This window comes from Salarias fasciatus, chromosome 10 (genome assembly GCF_902148845.1).
Source record: "Salarias fasciatus chromosome 10, fSalaFa1.1, whole genome shotgun sequence".
NCBI classification, from domain to species: Eukaryota; Metazoa; Chordata; class Actinopteri; order Blenniiformes; family Blenniidae; genus Salarias; species Salarias fasciatus.
Window position 1 is genome coordinate 21,321,601 of NC_043754.1, and position 23,733 is coordinate 21,345,333.

At 45.3% G+C, this 23,733-nt stretch overlaps 2 protein-coding genes across 4 annotated transcripts; one reads left to right on the forward strand and one right to left on the reverse strand.

Moving 5' to 3' along the window:
* Window positions 1-828: 828 nt before the first annotated feature.
* LOC115395590 (clathrin interactor 1-like) lies at window positions 829-18,215 on the reverse strand. 3 transcript variants are annotated; one of them, XR_003932295.1, is made up of 13 exons: window positions 17,995-18,215; window positions 14,820-14,924; window positions 14,617-14,713; window positions 14,064-14,172; window positions 13,746-13,967; window positions 12,270-12,438; window positions 11,895-12,111; window positions 11,733-11,814; window positions 11,488-11,565; window positions 11,056-11,378; window positions 10,774-10,957; window positions 9,217-10,628; window positions 829-838 (listed from the first exon to the last, which is right to left on the reverse strand). XR_003932295.1 is itself a non-coding variant. In XM_030101184.1 (13 exons), exons 1-13 carry the CDS (start codon window positions 18,033-18,035, stop codon window positions 10,261-10,263), a joined length of 1,959 nt encoding a protein of 652 aa, XP_029957044.1. In that variant the 5' UTR covers window positions 18,036-18,215; the 3' UTR covers window positions 9,116-10,260. The 3 variants fall into 3 exon arrangements, 2 of the variants coding, with proteins under 2 accessions (XP_029957044.1, XP_029957043.1); XM_030101184.1 differs by lacking the exon at window positions 829-838 and having other exon boundaries at window positions 9,116-10,628; window positions 13,746-13,781; window positions 13,818-13,967; XM_030101183.1 differs by lacking the exon at window positions 829-838 and having other exon boundaries at window positions 9,116-10,628.
* A 2,334-nt stretch (window positions 18,216-20,549) lies between these two features.
* On the forward strand, window positions 20,550-23,729 carry LOC115395575 (opsin-3-like). Its single transcript, XM_030101167.1, has 5 exons — window positions 20,550-20,889; window positions 22,394-22,562; window positions 22,660-22,831; window positions 22,936-23,169; window positions 23,235-23,729. The coding sequence occupies exons 1-5, from the start codon at window positions 20,550-20,552 to the stop codon at window positions 23,436-23,438; spliced, it is 1,119 nt and encodes a 372-aa protein (XP_029957027.1). The 3' UTR covers window positions 23,439-23,729.
* The last annotated feature ends 4 nt before the right edge of the window (window positions 23,730-23,733 follow it).

The window sequence follows — 23,733 nt, forward strand, 5'->3', positions numbered from 1 at the left end:
GAGCCTGAGGTCATTCTGAAGAGGAGCATTGTTTTATAATCTGGAAATGTGAACTGTTTCTGAGTTTTTCTTTGTAAGCTTTTCTTTTTATTGTTTATTACATTTTTTTTTAAATAAATTTTTATATTCTGCCATTTTTTTTAAAAAAAAAACGTCTCTGTTTTCATTGATCTACCAAGCATCTGTTGAAAGTGTTATCCTCCTGCGACCAAGAACAGGAAACAAATTTTCAGAGTAAAGGTGGCGGGGAGAAACAGAAGAGGAACCAAGTTTTTCCGTATTTAACATTTCGTCAATCGACAAAATTGAAAAACTGCTGAGGTGTGTGTGTGTGTGTGTGTGTGTGTGTGTGTGTGTGTGTGTGTGTGTGTGTGTGCGCGCGTGTGCATGCCACCCTCTGGTGGACACATTTATTTATTTATTCTGAGACAGGAACTCATTGTTAAATGTTTTGAAAGTCTTTAAAACACTCGAACCACAGCTTGATGCTGAAAGAAACAAAGTTTGTCTCAAACTAACCTGCAGTGTTAAAGGACCACATGTCTGAGTCAGGGAGCAGTTCATACAACCCCCCTCCTCTTCCTGCTCTGTGAAGGAATTTTACGGTGGAATGTGTAACCACATGTGTACAGAGGCTCCGAGGCCACACACACACACACACACACACAGTCATGCCACGCTGTCAGGGTAACGTTATATCCTCATACTCCACATTTTTGTCACTATTTGACCAAAACATTACAGACGCCTCTCAAGAAATAGCGGTCTGTTTCAAAGGATGCGTACGGACTGAACTGAAGTCAGTTGAATTTTCCCTTTCAGCCTCAAACATTACTGACTTCATAAAGGAAACACAAAGTCTTACTTTCATTTAAACGTTTATTCAATTAAAACAATAGTGAGACAACTCTGTGGAACTATACATTTGCTACAGGAAGGAAATAAATCTGTTAACGCCAGTGAATTAAAAGACAAATTCATGGCTGCAAACTTACAGAACAACAAATCTGTTAGAGAGCAGCAAAGCTTGAAACTCTCATAACCTTTCATTTAAATCACTTTAAAATTTAACGTAACTGTCAAATGTATATTTAATGTACTTACCTAAAAAAACAAATGTAATGTTGTATAAATGTTAGAACATTTAGAACTCGTCTTACTGACAAACATTAGCACTATGACAACACTTTAAAAACCAAATAGTAACATTAGAAGAATAAATTCTGGCATTAAAGGCTCTAATTCGAACAGCCAATAGTGGGAGTGCTTCAGCTCCACCTGGTGTAACTTTTACAGAGAGGCCAGTAAACTGATGGAATGAAAGATCACTTTGTAAAATCAGAACAGATTCAACCTATCAAGTTCTACATTTCAGTCTACTCTAAAACCAGTTTTACTTTGTGGAGAACGAAGATCTAGAAGCCAACAACATCGATGTCGTGGTCGAGGGTCCTCCTGGTCTCCTCGCTGGTGACGGGATCGGCCTCTGACGCCGGGGGGCTGCTGACGGCCTGCTGGCTCACGTCGGAGGGATTCATGCTCTTCTCTGCGGTCTGCCTGCCGACGGTCGTTTGAGCCGTCGAGCCTGTCTGCATGAGAGCCGAGTGGCCGTTCCAAACTTCTTCCACAGACTGGCTGGCAACCGGGTATCTGTTGAGAAGCCTGACAGAAAGAGTGAGTAAGTTAGAAAAAAACAAAAAACTGTTTCAGTGAATGCCTGGAGGAGAATGCCAGACAAATGCACCATCCTCCAGCACACTGTGAGAATCATTAAGCTATCTTTGTGATTTTGCTTGTTTGTATATGACTGTGTGGGAACATTTCAACTTCTGTCATTTGTAAAATGACTATCTTAGTGTTCGGACTGGGTAAACAACAGCACAGAAAAAAAGGCAGGTGTACAGGTTCTGTCAAAGTGGCTGACCTCGAATGGTGTTGCTCTTCCCAGAAGTGATGATCCACTATGTAATATTGGTAAAATGGTGTGTAGTAATAACAGTTCACTGCATAGGGCATCATGGGGACGGCTGGGTACACGCTAGGACTGTAGAGCGAGGACTGAACTGGAGGGACGGCTTGTGACGGGAATAAGGAAAGCTGATGGACTTGATGATCTGGTGCAGCCTGTTGTGCTGTTGGCCTTGCAGCCTGTTGTGCTGTTGGTCCTGGAGCCTGTGATGCTGTTGGCCTTGCAGCCTGTTGTGCTGTTGGTCCTGGAGCCTGTGATGCTGTTGGCCTTGCAGCCTGTTGTGCTGTTGGCCTTGCAGCCTGTGGTGCTGTTGGCCCTGCAGATTGGGATGCTGTCAGCCCTGTAGCTTGTGATACGGTACGTCTTGGAGCTTGTGATGCTGCAGGTCCTGCAGACTGTGATGCTCCATGGCCTTTTGCTGCATGTCTGACACTACGTAATGTTGCCCGTGCTACAGCCTGCAATGCTGTGTGTCCTGCAGATTGAGATGCTGCATGTCTTTCCTTTTTATGTCCTGTTCCGTGTGATACTGCACGCCCTGCAGCCGGTGATGGACCACGCCCTGCAGCTGGTGATGGACCACGCCCTGCAGCTGGTGATGGACCACGCCCTGCAGCCGGTGATGGACCACGCCCTGCAGCCGGTGATGGACCACGCCCTGCAGCTGGTGATGGAGCACATCCTGTTGCAATTGATGCTTGGCGTCCTGCAACTTCTGATGGTTCATTTCCTTCAGCTACATGTCTCTCGGCCTGTGATGGTTCATTTCCTTCTCCTCCATGTCTCTCCAGCTGTGATCCTGCATGTCTGTCTTCAGTATTTCCTGCTCCACGTGATGCTGCCTCTCCTTCTGCAGTTGATGCTTCACGTCCTGCAGGCTGTGATGCTGCAGGTGGTGCAGCCTGTGATGGTGGACTCTCTGCAGCCTGCGATGCAGGTTGCTCTTCACATCCTGAGTTCAAGCTCTGTCTGCTTCTCTTCTTTTGGGGTTCATTTGCTGGTGTAACACAGACAAGAGACGCGCAGTTAGCGAGAATAAGGCTCATTTTTTACAGCAGAATACTGTACGTGTCGGTTTTTCCTGCAACCACAGACTAATTCCCCCAACTGAAAACATGATTAAACTAGAATTTGGCGCTCAAAGAGCGCAGACCTCCGCCACAGCTCAAATCGGTCACCAACAACCATAAGAACACCATATATACTAAAACAACATTGTGATCGGGGGTGTGATCGGAGCGGAGCGCTGCGGTGTGCGGTGCCTATCTCTCGCCCTCGCGCCCTCTCTCCCTGTGTGTGTGTGTGTGTGAGTGTGTGTGTGTGAGTTTATCTGAAAAGGAAAACCGAAAAGCAACATAATTTATGTTATTTCACTTTATTTTAATTTGAAAATTGACCGGATTCTCTCGTGTTTTCCGTTCCCGACCTCCTGTCTGGTGCGATCTGCTCTGTCCAGCTTTACAACTGGCGGCTTGTTGAATCATTTTATAATATTCTTCACATCATGCTTATTATATTATGTTATTTAGTATTATTCACATTATGCATGTCTCTGTTAGAAATAGTGTGTTAGTGGACACAGGCGTGGAAAAGACACGTATCCTTTTTATGTTTGCCTGCCTGCCGTTTTTCATTTTTACGGCAGCTGCTTGGCAGCTGGACAGTCTGTTTTTTCTAAAGCTAAAACTACATGTGACTTTGCCTCTCTGTTTCCCTCTTACACAAATGGGGCTCATTTGACAAGGAATGTGACACTATGTGAATTATTGAACAACATCTGGCATTTGTGAAGGATGGATTAAGAATTAGTGGAATCCTGATAAGGACTCAGAAGAGGTCACAGACAGGCACCTTTGCAGGGAGGGGGGAAGAGAGGCAAAAGACTGATTCACAAGTGTGCTCTTAGATGTGTGGAATGTTACGGAGTGTTTTGCAGCAGGTGTGTAGTTTGACGAAAAATCATATGAGATGCAATGTACTCCCGGAAAACAGTATAAAGAGAAGGAGCGGATAGCGGTCTGTGCGCCAGCTTTCAGACGGTCACGCTGGTTGCCGGGGGTTTTAGTAATAAAGCTCTCTACTTTGCATTCTGACTCCGATTCTGCCTGATTTCTCCGAGAAAAACCACGACTGAAGACTTCAAGAACCAAGAATGGATATAACTGAAGATTTTGAGATTTTTCCGGAAAATATGTTTGTGGGTTTTTTTGCACCGTGACTGGTTTAGGATACTTTTTAAATAAAAATCCACGACACGCACCACGGCACGCGCGGCTGGCGGAGAAAATAGAGAGGAGCGCAGCGCTTCCCCGCGCCTCCTGTATGAACCGTCAGATAGGTTAACAGGGGCGCCGATCTGAAACTCGGTGCTCGGCGCTTCCGCCTCCGTGCGCGGCGCGTCCTGTCGGCGGGCCTGCCCAACTATGTGAAAGACTCCCTATCTCTCAATGATAAAGAATCCTTGAAAAAATTCCTGGATCCAGACAGTGATCCGGATCATCACCAAAATTTAAATGGATTCTAAGTTAGCCCAAGACCCACCTTTCCACAAAGTTTCATTGCAATCCGTCCTTTACTTTTTCCATAATGTTGCTAACAGACCAACCAACAAACCAACAAACAAACATGATTACATAACCTCCTGGCGGAGGTAATACATCTTCATGTAGATGGGATTTCTTACCTAAAGTTGCAAAAAGACATTTTATGTCTACATTTGAAGACACTGAACTTTGCAATAGGTTAAACAAACTTTACAACACAACACTAAAATGTTTTCTAGATAATATTGAAAATAAATAGCAGATGCAAGAAAGAGTACATTTGCTTCTCTTAGCAAGTATTTTGACTTTTGAGTTTTCAGGAACACTGGGATACACACAGACACATGAACAGCCCTTTAAAGACCATCCATTCACTGAGGTGTAGACCGTCTGTACCTGGGAGCTCCTGCTTTCGCTTGATGTCCAGCTTGTGCGCCGCTTCATGGTAGGGCCTCCTCTGCTCCTCGCTGAGTTTTAACCACTGGTACCTCAGCTCGACCTCGATGTCCGTCATGTCGGCATTGGAGAGGACTCTCTTCAAGGTTTCTTTATTGACGAAGCACCACACGCTGAAGGCGCTCACCTGCTGCTGAGTCAAGCCTGTCTTGGTTTGGATGGACTCGATGGTTTTCAGATCTGAGGGAAACATTTTAGGTCTGACTTCACTGCCTCTAGTTTGAAATGTTCAGAACAGAACACACTTCACAGTGAAATAAAAAAAGGCTTTTGTTCAGAGATGCTCGAATCGTTGATCATTTTCAGACAAACTTTAAATTTGATGTTGTATAAAATATTTAAAAAATGTAAAGTCTTACAACAATAATTTACAAACTAAACAGACATTTCTCTTCTCAATGGTTCATCACTGCCACTGTTAAATGGATGCTGCTATACAGAGAGAAATACATCTGAGAATGGTTTTAAATGAATCGAAATCTTGCAAAACTTTACCTGTCTCTGTGGGCGCGATGGTAAAACTGGGGGGATCAGTTCTCTGAATGGGTGACATTGGGGTGAGGAGTTCCAGATTGGGACTGCATTCTGGGACACAATCCTCTTGAGAACCTGAAACATCATGCACAGTATTCACTTTGCAAATGCTGAATATTTCAGTTCCAGCAGCCAAATTCTACACATGCAAAAAAAATAAAAAAAATAGTGTCAGACATTTACCCCTTTGAGCTATGACCATAAAGAATTCCCAAATATCCACAGCAGCAGTTGAAAGATAGATTTACCCAAACCAAAGCTGACTACCAGCAAACACTGAAAAAATGATTTGTGGTGTTTTGTTTTTGATGTTTCCGGTTTACATGGCAACATTTGAAGCTTGAAATGTTTAATAAAGCTACACTGTTTGAGTGAAGATTTGTGTATTATAGGGCTGCACGATATTGGAAAAAACTGACATTGCGATTTTTTGGGGGCTTGCGATATATATTGCGATATTAAAAATAGAAGAATTTTCATCAAATGACCTGAATAGCTCTATTTGGGGAGATGGCCACTTGAGAGAAATACGTGGTGCTTCATACCGCTTGTCGAGCATGCGGATCATTTTTTAAAATCCCTCTTTAACGATACACGGTGTTCAATGGCACCATGTCTTTTGCTAGGTAAAAAGTTATTGCATCCGTGATTTGTCGATGCTGTTTGGAGTTCCTATCATACGGTGTTATGCCGGCAAAGGCTTCTGTAATTGTTTTTTGAGAAGATGAAGTTTCACCTGGGGTCTTTGGCTTTGCACTGGAAATACAGGAGCTTGTGATGGCATTTCAAATGGTCTAACAGGTTTGACGTATTACCTCGTGTTGAGGCAACCACGACGAGGCACTGTCGGCGGAGGACGTTGTTTTGCTCCGTATCGTCTTTTTTTTATAGCCGAAATATATCCAAATTTCACATGTTGGCCTTCTCTTGGGGACTAAATCCTCTGTCGCTTCCTCCTGCATGTCGCCTGTGTTCAGAGTGTAGCCCGAACCCCCCCTCTCTCTCTGCTGTGGAGGAGGGAGGGAGGCGGTGAGTGCTGAGCAGGAGGGAGGGAGAGAGTGGCTGTGCGGAGCATGTAGCAGCCTGCTGCTTTTATGAAGCAAAACAAAAGTTAAAAATAATAATAATAATAATAAAAATATTGCACATCCTGCGATGTGACTATTGCACATGCGCACATTGCGATGGCAATGTTCAAACGATATATTGTGCAGGCCTAGTGTATTATCAGTTATTTCACTGTATAAAACCCCAGTATTCTGTAAACACAGTTCTCCTCCCTTCACCCTTACCTCAACCAGGCTGCTGTGCCAAGTAGTTACCTTATTCAAGGAATCATCTGTTTATTACATTATTGTTTAAGTATTAATTTGTATTTATTACCGGTATTTCTTCTTTTACTGTATTTCATACTGCCTGTTTTAGTACATTTTCATTTTAATAGAGTACTGTTTATTTAAGTTAAATGATTTTTTAGGTCGAGATCTAGTTTATGTTCTCCTTACAGTAAATGCATTTTATTTTAGTTAAGTGTATTACTTTTAGTGGGCCTATGACAGTCAGTATCTCAGTATAGCTCTTTCAATATGAAGTGTAGATCAACAGTAGATCGTACTTACATGGTGAATTCACTGAAAATTTCATGTTATAAAGCGTAGATGGGTAAAAACACACCTGGTGTACAGAAGGATGCTGTAAACAACACTGATGCTGCTGTACAGCTCCTTCAGGTTTATATATTGCTTTTCTGCTAGTTCGCTAATCTGTTTCTATGACTTCTACCACTGTGGATTACAATCTAACAAGAAGTCTCGCGTCGAGTTTTTCAAGCAAATTCATTATCATAAACTAGAAAAAGAAGTTTATGGTAGTTGCCTGGATGATCGATGATTAGAATGAGCTACATGACCAGAGGGGCCCATAAACCAAGACTTGCAGAGGGCCTCTTGGAGACTTTGGTGATCTTTAAATCAGATTTGCACTCCTCATTTTTTTTACATGTATTTATTTTAAGAATATATGTGTATTCTAAATTAAAAACAGTGACAGATATACGTGCCTCTTCTCCGTTAACGGGAGCTTTTAGCTAGCTTTACCGGATCGGGACAGGAACTCACCGGCTGCATGTGACTCGGCGACGGGCGCGTTTCTGTCGGCCTGGACCCGGAAGCAGTCCGCGGGCTGAGGTTTGTGCTCCACATAGAACACCCTGCGTTCATTGATCTGCTCCATGGTCGGCCGCCGTCCGTCAAACCCAGGCGATTAATTCGACTGATCGGCGCCGTTAACGGTTCTGATACGGCTCGTTGCCAAGGCAACCGGGGGCCCCTCCGTTGCACGAGGCCGGAACTTTCCCGCGTTTATAAGTGAATCAGAAAAAAATTAATTCAATTCTGCATATTTACTGTTTACCCCAAAAAACAATGCTGTATTTAGGAAACATTAATAAACAGATTGATAATTCGACACAAGGAGTTTTAACTGTTAAATTCTAACTTTGTTTATTGTTATTATTTTTTAATGTTTAATTTCAGGCACACTTCAAGACATCGCACAAGATAAGGATAAAAAGAACAAACCAGCAACAACTTTTATAATAACAATTATGACAGAACTATGCAACTGAGGTCACAGTCTGTAGTTCTTTTACACCCAGTTGTCCAGATTGACAGAAAAAAAAAACCAAGCATAAGATTGTTTATTACAAATATAAAAATATTTAATGGAATAATACAAACGTTTTCAATACAGGTGGTTAAGATAATGTCTCTCCAGTGGCTCTCTTTGTTAACAATTAGACAAGTTGCCATAGTTGCGTTATATTTGAGAAAAGAGCAGAATGAATGCCCTTGATGAACACCTGTCCTCCACTCAGGTTTTACACACACCTGCATTGTTTTTCTGTTGGATTATCTGCAAAGTGAACAAAGAGAATCTTGACCAGGTGGAATGAATCCATGAAACCCACAATAACCAATGTGTACCTGCATTTCAACACTACAAAGACATTTGTATTTTCTGAATGTGATTGCATCGAAGAGGTTTTAGATCATTGTGACATTTGTTTTATTAAGTATATGTTGCTATGAATTATGTTCAGTACAAATGTGATGCAAGATAATGAAGAAAAACGAAGGAAACCAGCTTTCTATTGTTATAATTTAATTTAATGTCAGATGAAATACAGAAAAAATAGAGTACAATCAAATCAAAGAGCTGTACTAAAAAGAAAAAAAAAAACAATAGATGATTTCAGCCAACTAAATTCTGTTAGCAGTAGCTCTCCCATGAACGTACAATTAAACTAATAAAATATTAAACTAAAAGCTATGGAATTATCCTTCTGAGAGTAACAAAATAAAGATTTGGTCATTTGGAGTGCAGTGCCTCAGAAAATGACAGGAGGCTCTGCGTAGCTGTGTTTGCACATCAAACAGAGAAAACTACGCACACACACACACGCACACACACACATCACTCATTTCTCACACAAAGCTCACTCAAGAAGACCCCATAAACCCCTTTGGATTGGTCTCAGCGAGACCCACAAATCCTTTATGAAAACTCAGCGAACAGCACTCTTCTGTCTCACAATGGGGAGTTTCTTTTTCCGAAATGTAACATGGTTTGTGAGGTTAAGTCGTGAACAGTGAGATGAAGAATATTTGCCGGCAAATACTTTGTGATTAAAGGTCCCAGAAAAAAATCAGCTACTGTAAACATGAAAGAAATTTAACAAATCATACATGGTGATGCTCCTTTTCTCACAGCCAATAGGAAAATATTTATTCTGTCCTTCAATTCAAAAAGACAGCGTCGCTTTGTGGAAGTAAAATAGAAAATCAAAGCTTTCCTAAAAGTCAGAAGTGATTGAAATAATATGGTGCTATAAAGACAAAACATCAGAATAAAATACTGACTGATCTCTTGATATTGATCTGGTAACTGCATCCAAAATGTGAAGTTGAGCCAAACTGCGAGTCACTTCTGTTTGTTCGTTTCGCTTTCAAACTTCAGCACAACGTGACTGACCCTCTGAGCGTTCACCTGCTTAACTGATCCAAGGAGAGAGCGCAAACTAAAAGAAGAAGGATGTAACAGGCAGCCCGTCCACCTCGTTATGGCTCTAGAATAAGTGCGACCAACACCGATTGCCTCAACACATCAGCGGTGTTCTGCCTCTGCTCCAGGGCCAGCGCCACGTTACCTCCGCTGGTAGAACGATGGAATGGCTTTTGACTTTCTCATTGAACGTGGCTGGAATCACATGGAACATGATGTCTCATGCTACAATGCAAAATTAAGGCAACAACGCCGTGTCTGATTCCCCCGTATCCGGAGGATTTCCTTGCAGTCACAGAGGAAAAACTGCTCTCGCTTATTTCTGTGGTGAAGGTGATGAGACTGTAGAAAACCGGTGGAGATGAGAAGGTCCTCCCTCACGGAGAAGAGATGACTAGAGGCCGTGTGCGGACACCTTCTCTGCACTTCTGGTGTCGTCTGTGTGACAATACTTCACACATCAAGTGACTGAAGGGCAGCAGGAGGTACTGGTACTCTCCCCCCCTCCCAGACCGGGGCGGCGAGCGGGCGGGCGACTGGAGCCGGCTCGCCGACGGGAGCGCGAGCAGGGAGAGAAGCATGCAAGGTCGTCTTCAAGTACAGTCCTTCTGTGGTTCAACACTTTCCTAATGTCAGACATGCACACGCACACACACTCGCAGCCACACCAACACGCCTGCACACGTGTGCAAACCTTCATTTCCCAAAATTGCCAAAGTTAGCGAAGGCATCTTGTTTGGGTGGGACGACGGCCGGGGAGATGGCGTGCGTCAGGCCCATCCCGACGCCCGGCACGCCCATGCCGCCCATCATCACTGGAGCGGCCATGCCCATATTCATGCTCATGTTCATTCCCATCATGCCCTGGTTCACCGGCATGCCACTCTGCAGGCCCGTGGTCATTGAGGACGGGACGCCGCCGGCCATGGCGGCGGGCATGCCCATCGTCATGGCGCCTCCCGCCATCATGGGAGCGGCGGGTGGTCTTATGGGCGTCACGTGGGGAGGCGAGCTGAGGGTCAGTCCTCCAAAATTCTGGGCCAGCAGGTTGACAGGAGGCACTCCTACACACAGCGGGACCGTTTTAAATCAACAGTCACTGACTATAAGTCAAACATTTTCACTGGGAAAATAAATTCTCAAAATAAACTCACGAAGGAATGAATTCCTTCAGAATAACTAATGAACTCCAAAAGGAGCCGAACTCACCTTGTTGCTGAATGATATTGTTGAGTGTGGGCGGTGTCTTGGTTGGGTTGAGGCCTGCTGAGAGGAAGTCCAGACTGATGTTCACCGAGGGGTCGGACCACGTCGACCCTAGCGACCCCTGGCCCCCAACGCCGACCTTCTGCTGTTGTCCTATTGGCTGCTGAGACGCCATCCCCGTCAGACTCTGTGACAAACAGTTCACAAAAGACCATGAGATCCAAAGGTGGATCGATGCACAGGAAACAGGACGCTGACATGTTCCGTGAGACGAGCGACGCCCACCTGCTGGGAGCGAGAGAGCGGCATGGCGGGCATGGCCACGGACCCTCCCGGCGTCACCCCCCCCAGAGAGAAGGTCATGCTCTGAGAGGCGCTGAGCGTCGTGTGTGGATTGGCGAGCTGATGGTTGACTCCGCCCATCAGGTTGAAGAGCTCGGCGGAGGGAGGGACGGCGGCGGGATTGGAGGCCGGCGCCGCGGGTGACTGGACGCTGTCGAACAGGTCGGCGACGGGCTGGGAGGCGGCGGGGTGCGACGGGGCCGGCGGATTGGCCGAGAAGGCGTTCCAGTCTCCGAACTCTCCATTTCCAGTGGACGACGTAGCAGCTGGGATGGACGGGTTGACAACAACTCATCAGTCCTGTCCTTCAGCAAGACACGCCCCTATCTGTCAACGCTCTGATGAGCTTCAGTACAGCAGAGTGAGCAGGTTTACCGGTGGAGGTGGGGAGGCTGGCGGACGCTGCCGGGGAGGAGAAGTCAGCGAAGCCCCCGATGAGGTCCGAACTACCACCTGAACAGAAACACCGATTTCAATGATTCCCGTCAAATATTTCTCAGGTGGGACTGTTGGTTTTTATCGGTAAAAGTGCCCTGATGCGACTGAGCTGTGTTTGGCACTGTAGAAACAGAACAGAAGTGTTCCTGGACCGGAAGTGAGCGCGGGCGGCTTGTGCTGACCTGTCGTGGCGCTCTGGGTGGACGAGGGGTCGATCACCAGCAGATCTGCGAGCCCGCTGCTGGAGGACTGCCTGACTGACGACTGGAGGGACAGACAGACAGAAGAACTGTACATACACAGAGAGAGGCGTGCGTCCTGTGGAGGGCAGGGACGGTGCGTACCTTCTCCTCGGGGCTCTTGTCTCCGGTGTAGTGGGCGGCGGCGCCCAGGTCCAGGGTTTTGCTGCTGGTGCCTCCGCTGCGTTTGCGTGTGGTGGTGGTGGTGGTTTCCGTCGCCTGTGTGATCTGGATGCTCTTTGTTGTGACAGTTTCCTCCTCGTCTTTGAACTCCAGAGCCTCCTGCCTCCCGTTTCTCGATGCTCGGTCCTCCTCGTTGTCACTATGGCAACCAGATGAAGGCTGTATTAGAGCTTGTTTATACGACTGGGCGCAGTGATCTTTATGTATTTTGGTTTGGACGCTGATGATCTAAATGTTTTACAGAAACCCTCCGATGAGCAGCCAGTGCTTCGCTGTTTTAACCGGTGAAATGTTCACCTGATTCTGTCGGGCGAATCGTCTCGCTCCTTCTTCCTGAACTTGTTGAGCGTGTCGTCGATGGTGCTTCCGATCTTGTCACTGATCTCTCCCAGTTTCTCGCTGAAGGGAAACGATCCTCTGCTCTTATCCCAGTCCTCATCCCACTTAGTCCGATCCAACTCGTTGGCTGCAAAGACAAGGAATGAGACGTTCCAGCATTGGACCAAACTGAATTTTCTATGCATCAACTTCAAATGCCGTGTATTTGATTTTCTTCTATCCAACTTTTTGAAACACATTTCATCTATATCTGTTATTCATACCCCTTTCACACTGCAACTAGCGGGTCGACCCGTGTTTTCGACCCGCTAATAATCGCCTTTTGTGTCCTTTCACACTGCCTGCAGACCCGCGTCTAACCGCCTGCTGGCGAGCCGCGTCTTCCCGCGCTGATAGCGTCCCGCGTTGATGACATCATCAGCGCGACGGAGCAAAGCGAAAGTAAACAATGCAGCGGAACACAGTCCCCGCTACCTGTAGACGAATCTCCCCTTCCCCACGGATCCAGAGGAGCTCTCTGGTCTCGCTATCTTGCCAATACTGGGTCATCTTGACGAAGGAAATCTCACGCTGTGTCCAGAAACAACAACTAGCGCGCTAACGTAGCCACGCTGCGTCAACGTCATCACGTAAGTTACCGCGTCGACTCGCGTCTGCCTTTCACACTCCCTTTCGCCCCTCCCACTAAAAAGCCGATAGTAGCGACCCGCTAAAAACCCACGTCGATTGCAGGGTTGAAAAACCCGGGTCTAATGCCGAGTGAACACTTTCACACTGCCATGAGGACCCGGTTAATTAGCGGGTTTAAACGTTTTTTTTGGCCAGTGTGAAAGGGGTATTAGTTTGCATAAACTGTTAATACAGTTCTGATGAGCATATTATGTGTAAATAGAATTAGAGCTGTCTAGCTTCCATGAACATCCATATAAAGTGATCAGAAGGATTCGTGGGTCTGTATGCATGAAGAGTATCATCTGATTTAGAATCAGTCCCATAATGCACTGCCCTGTGACTTTAAGCTGTTTCCAGGAGTCACCCTATACTGAATGCACTGGATTTGTTTACCAGACTAATCAAGCTTGTTGTGTTTTCCTTTAACCGTTCAGGAAGAAATGAACACGGAGCACTTTTTTTTTGTGCAATGGCGTTTTCTTCCACACTGACCAGCTGCGCTGCCGTTTTCCTCAAAATACCGTGTGCATGTGATGTGTCGCATGTTGAATTCATGCGTCAGACGTGTGTATGAAGCTCAGTCGCTCTGATGTGAGGTAAACATGGCCACTCCTCCTCCCGCCGGAACGGAATTTCATCTCACTTATCAGAAAGACGTGTATGCAAGATGCAACTTCAATCTACTAGTAGGATTTTCCAAACATGGTAGAACACTGAAGAATCGTGCACTCTCTTCACAGCAGAATGCATTAAGCTACTTACAGTTCTTAAAACTGCCGCTGCCGCCACCGCCGCCTCCTCCTCCACCTCCTCCTCCTCCTCCTCCTCCTCCACCCATACTGTCAGAGGAGACGCCGATGTATTTGTCTTTGTTCTTCTTGGCTTTCTTCCTCTCTTCCCTCAACCTGTCGTCATCCTGGATGAACTCCACCATCTCCTTCACCTTCTGACGTACGTTGATTCCCTGATCTTTACCGTTCTCATCTGGACACAGACAGGAGGAACCGTGAGTGACACTGTATCCCCAGTTTGAGATCAGAGCAGGAACCCAGAAACACGACGTTCACCCCCAAGGCTCACCGATAAAATGGTAGTTTTCTAGAGATCGTAGGTCGTAGATGTGTTCTCTGGCGCTGGTCACAACTCTTTCCGAGCCATTTCTGATCAGATAGGCCAGCAGCAGTAAGGCCTGCGGGGAGAGGAGAGAGACTGAGATTTAAACACTTGTTTAAACACACTATTTCCTTTATTTTATTGTATTTTGGTTGATATATTTTGTTTAGGTACTCTATTATTTCCTATTCCGTGTGACCAAATTTCACTTCCACTGTGTGTGAACTGACAATAAAGCTCATTGTGACTTTGACTTGTGTGTGTCGGCCTCGCTCTGATCTCTTTGCCTCTGGGCAGGTGTAATTTCTTTGAAGGTTTATAAGATCACCATTAAGAAAATTGAGAAACTGCTCCAATACAGCATTCAATCAAAGAGATTTCTGCTTCTAAGAGCTTCACGTGTACTCTTGATCTGCTCGGTCCAGTAAAGACTGGACGCTGTGTGAACGTCTGGACTGAACCAAGGAGACGATATGGAGACATTCAGAGCAGAAGTCACGCTGAGAATTGAACCAGCCACCTTGTAGACCCGTCTCCAGTTCTTCTTGTTATCCTTCAGCATCCTGGTCCAGAGCATGTTCATCACCTCCGGGAACTGCTCGTACATGAAGGTAGATCTGGACACAGGGAGAGGGATCAGACAGCTGCTGAGTGTGTCCGCACACAGACAAGGGCCATGTGTGTGACTGTGTGTGACTGTGTGTGACGGTGTGTAACACCTACTTGGCTATTTCTCCCATGAGTTGTCCTGAAGGCCCCCAGGGGTCGTCGTTGGTGGCCTCCCTCACTTTAGACTCAATCTCTGAGTAGTTCATCACCACGTTGGTGCTGTTGAAAGAAGCAGGAACACATTTTGTATTGAACCTATTTCAGCAAACAGTTTTCCATTTGATGCCATCGGGTTTGTTTTGGATTGTTATCATTATTAGTGTTGGGGTGAGTCAATTTCAGCACTGATTCACACTCTACTCATCACACCCCTGCTGGACCATCAGCCCAACTGATATATTTCACATGGTGAAACATTAAAATGTGCCTTAAATCCACTAATAGATCACACCCCTGTTCATGAATGTGATACTAACCAGCACAATACAACAGAGCCGTTTCTCTGACAGCTAAAAAACCACCACTGGATGAATAATGGATGCACTCTGAAAGCCTGTGTGCTGCATACCTTTCTTTGCTTTAGTGTTAGTTAGTTCGTCGGTGTGTGTGTGTGTGTGTTGTGTGTATTGTCTGTTCACTGCCACTCCTTCCTGATATGTTTTTCCTTGCATCTTTAATCCCCGGCTCCTCCTGAACTTCAATCGTCTCATTATTCCTTTCTACCTCAGCAGCAGCTTCTCTTGTGCCGCCACCTCGGCTAAAAGAACACAACAACAGAAGCTGCCTTTGTGTTGTTATCAGTGGCTTCAACACTGGCAGTAACCGCTCCACTATATCAACATGAGACTCAGTCTGTGGGGGGAGAAACGCCGGCCGCCGCCAGCTCTGCTGAGACGGATCAATAATAAGAGGTATTCATCACACCCAGCCAGGCACAACCAACCGCTGATGAGAGCCGCCGTCTGTTAGCGTCTAACGCTCCACTGAGGTCTCCGTCTGACACTCCTTCACAAGCCGTTGCTCTGTTTCTGATGTCTATTCACACAACACAACCACTTAAAGGAGACAATGAGAAAGAAAAAAAATTATTTGTGTTTTTTCTTTCTGATTATTACAATCATGATAGGATCGATCATTTATAACAAGGGGGTCAATCGTCAGGAGTCACATACTGTTCAGTTTATCCTTGAGTGGGCCAGACCGGTAAAATAGAGCCATCGACAACTTTACGCTTAAACTTCTAAGGTGTTGTTGTTGTTGTTGTTGTTGTTGTTGTTGTTGTTGTTGTTGTTGTTGTTGTTGTTGTTGTTGTTGTTGTTGTTGTTGTTGTTGTTGTTGTTGTTGTTGTTGTTGTTGTTGTTGTGCAGAGTTTACGAGATGAAAAGGTCTATGATTTGGCCCACGGGCCTTATGTTTGTCACCTTTTATTGAACAGATGGGACGACCCAGATACTCAACCACTGTGTAGAAAACTTTTGGCAAAGCACATAATTTAAATGTTTTATTTGGTTAAAGAAAATGTAACATGAGACGTAAAGAGGATTATTTATAGAAAAAAAAAGTATTAAAAAAAGTACAATATAAAGTATAAAATAAAATATAAAGTATAAAGTATAATAAATATATCTCTAGGATGTAACAGAGGCTTGTAATCTATCAGACTATAGTGTCTTCGGGTATACTTAAAAAGCTGGTTGCTGTTTATACAGTATATGATCACATGACCCAAATATAAATATATAAAAATCTAAATGTATGTCACATTGCACTAATTTCCATATTAATGAAGATGATTTTATGAAACCACAAGGCCTCTAATACAGGGTTTATCACTTATCATTTCGATCAGACATACAGTATAAGTCCTGCAGGCACAAAGACAAACACAGTGACCACAGAGTAGGTATGGATCACTGACCTGATTCATAGTTCTTAAAGTATAAGTACCATATATGTGCAGCTGAAACAATATCAACCCTGATGTTATTGTTTTTATTGCTAATTATTATTGTTCGCATTCTATTGCGACTCTTATTGTCCACTTGCTGTTGCAACAAAGCAAATTTCTCTATTGAGGGACAAATAGAAGATTATCCTCTCTTCTCTTATCTTACCAAGTTAAAATGCAGAGATTCAAAACAGAAGTGACGTAATATTACTAATGCAGAATTCAACACTATAATTGTACAATTTAGTCAAATTTCACATATTTACTCAGGTTAATCAAAGTTCAGAATTTCAAAATGTTATGTAACAATAGTGTATATGGTCAGTGGTTCACTGGTACAACACAGTACCATACAACGATTCTGCAAACCACAATCTAACCTGTATTCATTTATGACTGTTATACACTAAACAAGTAGCTTAAATACACATTATAACAGGTTAACACCTGTCTCATGCTGTGGTAAGAAGGTTAATTTGAGTTTCTTTTGCAAAACTACATGCAGTTTTCCTCCAGCTTGACATAAACGATAGCAAAGCGTCATTTGAAGTGGGTGTAGAGTAAAAAACTGGGGTGATCTGGCTGTAACTCAGTTTGGCATCAGAAGAAGACAAGGTTGGAAGCTACTGCTGTTCTTCCTCATCCTGCATGCACGATGCTGCGCATTGTTCATGCAACAAAGGTACACGTGAAAAAGAAGCGTGCGTAGCGTAATGTTCAAACAATGTGATGGGGAGCAGAACTAGCATGGGCTGAAGCGGGACGTTCTGCTGGACAGCTAGCAAGCTTTGTTCGGTACTATGGGGGAATGGGCCTCGCTGTGTCCATGAAAGAGGGTTTATCTGCTGTACAGGCACTCATCTTCTCCTAAATAACACTTGGCTTTGGATATAAGGTGAAGTGGGTGTGCAGTGGAGTTAGCAGGCATCATCAGGGTGGGACAGGGCGTGATTCTGCAGCGGCGGCTCCCGGTCACAGACACCCGACCTGGGCTTAGCCATGCTAACGATATCCGCTAACTGGGTAGCTCTCGTCGTGGACTGCAAAAATATATTAAAATATCTCCTTTATATTAAGTGTATCTTCGCGTCTGAGTTGAATAAAACGCCACAGAGGTGCACCGGGTTGCAGATGATGCTATAAAGCATGTTTTTGTGGAACAAGGTTAAGGATTGGCAGCTAGCCAGCTAATCGAGGCTAACAGCTGAGGGCTATGGCGTGACGTCACGGCCCGCTGTCAGCGGGGAAAGCTGCTGATGCTGGCCGGCCGGAGCCGCTCGGAGAGCCGCGGAGTGCAGCAGCGGCAGCCGCCGCCGCTCCCCCGGCTCCTCCCGTACTCACGCTTTGTCCACCAGCTCCCGGACTTTCCACATGTTCAGCATCTCCGTGCGGACCTGCGGGCTGGCCGCCTCGATACTGCGTCTCCCCCCGTGTCTCTTTTCTACGCCCCCGCTGCCAGAGGTGGTTTCCGGTTACCGACGACTAATCCCCCCGGCTGCTCCTCGCTGAGCTCCGCTGGTACGTCCACCGCTGCGGGTAACGGACCGGCCCCGGTTGCTACGGAAACGTCGTTCTCTGTCTACGTCACTGGGACGACGTAGTGTGCTCGCGCTCCTCGGTTGTACCCTTTTTTTTTTTTTTTTTGCCAAATTTTATTTCTAATTCAATTTTTCTTTTTCTTTTTAATTATTTAATTGTTTTTTACAATGAAATGATGCAAGAACTGTTTCTTAATAAAACTATGTTTTAGTCAAAGCAAATTATTTGAAATTGTAGTGCCTTGAAATTAATTAATTAAAAAAATTAAAAAATATATATAAGAATATATATAAGAATATATATACATACACACACACACACACACATATATATATATATATACTTGTGTGTTGTGCATTATGCTGTATTTGTGTAATATCTATTTGTACTTCTAATTAAAAAAACTCAAATTACTTTATGTACATGAACACATTTATTATTAATATTCATTCATTCATTCAGCATGAAAAAAACATACTAATCATTTCAGCTACCAGGTCTTTGGGCATTTGTTCAGGCCTTTTGTAATCAATGAAATGCTACACTAACCATCAGGAAGAGTCCATTTTTAAGACGCTATATGGCAATAATTTCCTGCCGCCTACGGTTTTTCTCTTGGTGCACGTTCTTCCCCCACTGCTGCAACCTTGTGCTGGGGTTATAGTTCATCATACACTGTAGATTGATGGCAAAAGTGAAGCACGACACATTTGAAATTCTCAAAAGGTGGGAATGTGTGACTGCCACCTCTCCGCAGACTCAATACTTGGAATAGAAAAGCAGCAATGTGGTAAAGGGCCTTGAAAAGTCAAGCATAAAAAAGCATTAAACCTTGGGGAGCCTCAATGAACACATAAGACCTTGTTGAGCTGCAGAAGCTTTTCACATAGCTGAAGCTGCGGGGAATAAATGTTATGGGAGCTCTTTGTATAATGCTATTTTGTCGTGAACCTCCTCCATTTATTGAAGTGAAATACTGCAGAATATGTACAGGGTCAACAACTGAGTAAGCATCCTAATTATAATTAAGAGAAATTACGTATTGCCAATTCAGTCTGAAGCAAAAGGTTCAAAACGTGTGCCCCATTGTCTAATAATAACACAACAGATGAGCATAACAGCTCAAAAGTGCGTCACTGCACGTGCAGGCAGCAAAAATAATTACAAATGCTGGCTTCATCAACACCCACTGTTGCATTCCTTCCCTCCAGAGGTCTTCACTGAGGATGGATGTGGTGATGTGGCTCCTCGCAGAGCATCTCCATGTGTAGGTGGTCACGAGCTGAAACAGCTGCACGTGAAGCAATTAGTTTTTTATTCTTCCTGCAAAGAGCAGTGGAAGCATGAATGAGCTGAGAGCCTCCTTCAGTTAAACAGGAAGCACACTCCAAGGCGTGACCTCTCACCAACTCAAGCTCATTAAAAGTTTGCATGTCCACAATAATGACACACACATGTAAAGGCTTTGTTAGAGATATGTTGAAGGGGAATAATCAGAGGAAGCACTTTAATTGCAGTTTATTCCAACTTTGCTCAGATTAGATGGTTTAACTATGATGGTGGGGGATATGAGTCAACATGAATATTTACCATGTGTTTTATTTAAACTGTGTTTTACCAAGGAGTTCTTGTATGAAATGACCTGAAATGGAATTAAATAGTGTCACACAATCTTAACAGAAAGTCTTATTTATAATATTTACAAGGATATAAATTAAGAAAGAAATCAATAACAGCTAAAAACAAGTGCATTGCAGGGGATCGCTGACTGGGTGGATGTTTTTGGGATAAATGTAAGTTTTAGGGTCTGTATGTTTTGCAGATTTCCAGTCTTTTGCAGCAGAAAACTGAAATGAGGAAATAAATAGTCCTGACTGAGAATGAGTTAAACGCCTTGAGCATCTATGGCTGAATGTGACATGAGCCCAATGCCAAAGCACAGATCTATATTATTGATGAGCTGGCTCAGTTATTTGGGTCTCCAATCTGGTGGGTTCTTCATAATAATCTAATGTGGATTAATAAAAGTACTTGTCTTACTTTTAAGACTGAAGCATGTCCTGTTTTTCCAGAAATAGAGATATAAATGATTTGACCCTCCATGAAACATATAATAATGTGCTGTTACTGTAAAAACACTTGAGGGCTGTGATTAAACGGCTGGCAGTAAGTCACGGGGATGTAGAAGTGTGTGGGAGAAGCAGAAGGTTATCCATCCCACTCACCTCACCCTCCTCACCCTCCTCATCCTCACACTCCCCCGCAGAATGGAAGCGTCTTAATGTGACCCTCGCTTGAAGGAAGCCCCTCTCCGAGCCTCCGGGAGCCGCAGGACGCGTTCGTTCCACCGTCAAGCGATGATCCAGGTGCAGCAGAGCGGCAACCTGAGCGGCGCGCACAGCTCGGGCGCGCAGGCGGACGCGGGCGCGCTGAGCCGGGCGGCGCACACCGCGGCGGCCGTCGCTCTGGGCTGCATCCTGGTGCTGGGCTTCGCCGGTAACTTCCTGGCCCTGCTGGTGTTCTCCCGCTTCCCCGGGCTGCGGACTCCGGTCAACCTGCTGCTCATCAACATCAGCGTCAGCGACATGCTGGTGTGCGTCTTCGGCACGCCGCTCAGCTTCGCCGCCAGCGTGCGCGGCCGCTGGCTCACCGGGACGCACGGCTGCCGCTGGTACGGATTCTCCAACGCGCTGTTCGGTGGGTGATCCGGGACGACACACACACACACACACACACACACACACACACACCGCCCAAAGTGACCTTTACTCTGATAGCATCACGTTCCCAGCTGTCAGGTCTGTCTCAAAGTTTATTCCAAAGCGTCTGAAGGACAAAGATCAGTTTTGCAACTTTTAGGACCTAAAGAGCAGTTTTCACCATTTTTCACCAAATAAAATTTATCTGGAACTGCAAAGCTTGTCAGTTATGTTATTATAATATTCCATATTATGAAGAAAAAGCACAAAATGGTGTAATAGGTTTGCATCAAAGAAGCGTCAAAACAACATGTTAGATTCACATTCGAGCTGTTTTCAAAGGGTTTTTCTTTTACATTAGTTTTTGCCTGCAGCCAGACCCCTCTCACTGTTTCAGCCTCTTTAGCTGTTTGTATCTAGTCTGTTCGTGATTAGAGAAAGTTTAGCTATCTATTAGCCATTTTTATTCTTTTCCTTTTTTTATTTTCCTTTAACTTCATTTCCCTTGTCTGTTTTTAATTTTTCCCTTTTTTCTTTTTTTTTATTCTATTTACTTCCTGTTTTTCCCTTTTTTTTCTTATTTTTTCCTTTTTTTTTCTTTTCCGCAAAGCCGTTCTGGCTGTTTTTGCTCTTTTATCTTATTTTGCCTGTTTTTAATCATCTTTGAAATCAGTATGGAACGCAAATTTAAAAAAAAAAACTAAAATCAAATGTTTATTTAGATCCATCTTCTGAAGTTTCATGGAGTCTTCAGAGGAGATGGAGCGCCACATGTGGCTCCACAGCTGCAGGCATGGAGCCATCCACCCCACATGAAACATGATGGAAAGAAATAAACATAAAAACATCATGGAAAAAAAACATATTTTAAGTTGAGTGCTCATTTTCTGTAATCAGTTCTGTAAAAACTAAAGATAATGTTATACAGTGTAGAGCACTTCTGAGTATTCTAATTATTTTGTGTTTAAGATTTTTTCTAATGTTTTTGCTATAATGAAATTATAAGCGGAATTCTTCAGTTTGAGCAGAACCTACTTCCAGCTATTAAATATATCTGCCACTTTCTGAAAAGACAAAAATAAATCTCTTCAGTATTTATAGGATTTCTTAGTCATTCATACAACAAGACTCAACAGCAAAGAAAAGCAGGAAAGCAGTTCAGTGAGCTCTTTTGTTCATCCCACAAATGCATTTCCCTACAGTTACAGTCCAGGTTAAAGGGAGATCATAAGACTTTCCCTCTATAAGATGTGATTCAGAGTTTAAACTCATCCTGGATTAGCTGAAGTGAACAAATGTTGATGAAGTTTTGTAGGAACAGTGAGAGAGATGAATGAACGGCCTCATGATTTGTGGGTTGACTCAGCTATATGAAACAGAGGACTGACGGCTCCAGAGACACACTCTGCCACTGCTCGTTGCTCTGTTGTCGTTCTGTAGATAAATGTGGACGTACTGATACAAGAGTCGATGTTTCACTGGCGGCTGCTTGTCTCTGGCAGGAATGGTGTCTCTGGTGTCTCTGTCCCTGCTGTCCCTGGAGCGCTACTCCACGGTGCTGGGCGGCGGCCACTCGGACGGCTCCCGGCACTGCAGGGCCCGGCTGGCCGTGGCGGCGTCCTGGATCTACTCGCTGGCCTGGACGCTGCCGCCGCTGCTGGGCTGGAGCAGGTCAGTGGCGACTCGGACGATCCCGCCGTCAGGAAGCACGGCGAGTGTTGTGACTTCGTGTGTGTGTGTGTGTGTGTGTGTGTGTGTTGCGGTGCAGCTACGGGCCGGAGGGCCCCGGCACCACCTGCTCCGTCCAGTGGCGGCAGCGCTCGGCCGCCGCTCGCTCCTACATCGGCTGTCTCTTCGTCTTCTGCCTCCTCCTGCCGCTGCTCCTCATGTTCTTCTGCTACGGGAGGATCCTGCTGGCCGTGCGAGCCATGGCCCGGCAGGTCCGTTTGACCTTTGACCTCTGCATCGCCGCTCCTGCTACAACAGGTTTGATAACAGCCTGTGTGTGTGTGTGTGTGTGTGTGTGTGTGTGTGTTGCCTCCAGGTCGTCAGGATCAACCGGTCGTCCAGCGAGTGGAGGGAAGGCCGTGTGCTCCTGATGGTGGTCGCCATGGTGACGGGCTACCTGCTGTGCTGGTTGCCGTACGGCGTGGTGGCCATGCTGGCCTCCTTCGGGCGGCCGGGGATGGTGCCGCCGGCCGCCAGTTTGATCCCGTCGCTGCTGGCCAAGGCCAGCACCGTCCTCAACCCCGTCATCTACGTGCTGCTCAACAACCAGGTGAGGGGCGGGCCGGAGCGGTGAAGCGGCGCCACGGTGACCGCTACATTCAACCTCTCCTTCAGTTTTCCAGGTGTTTCCTCTACATGATCAGGTGCAGCTCAGAGGCTCCGCCCACCCCGGTCCACCTGATGCTCCCCAGCAGCAGGGGCGTGTGGCTGCACGCCGGCGCCCCGCTCACAGAGGACCCGCACACGGCGGCGGCGGCGGCGGGCTCGAGGCCCGCTCTGGTGCTGGTGGCTCAGTTAGAAACACAGAGCGCCACATGAAACAGTCTGGAGAACAAAACGTCTCCTTTCATCTGTGACGGGAAACACTGACAGGAACACGAAGCTGCATTTGGTTTCCTTTGATCGGCGGCTCAGTTTAATTACCGCCACGTTTCATCGTCGGTTTTAAAATTCAACTCTCTCAGGGTTTTATTTAAATGTGGACTTTCATCTCCTCGCTCATGAAGACTGAAGTGATTTGTTTATCTGTGAATAACCAGCTGTTGTGTTGTCTTGGCACCACTAGAGGGCGTTGTGACACGTGTAGTGACAAACTGAGGACTGAAACATCATA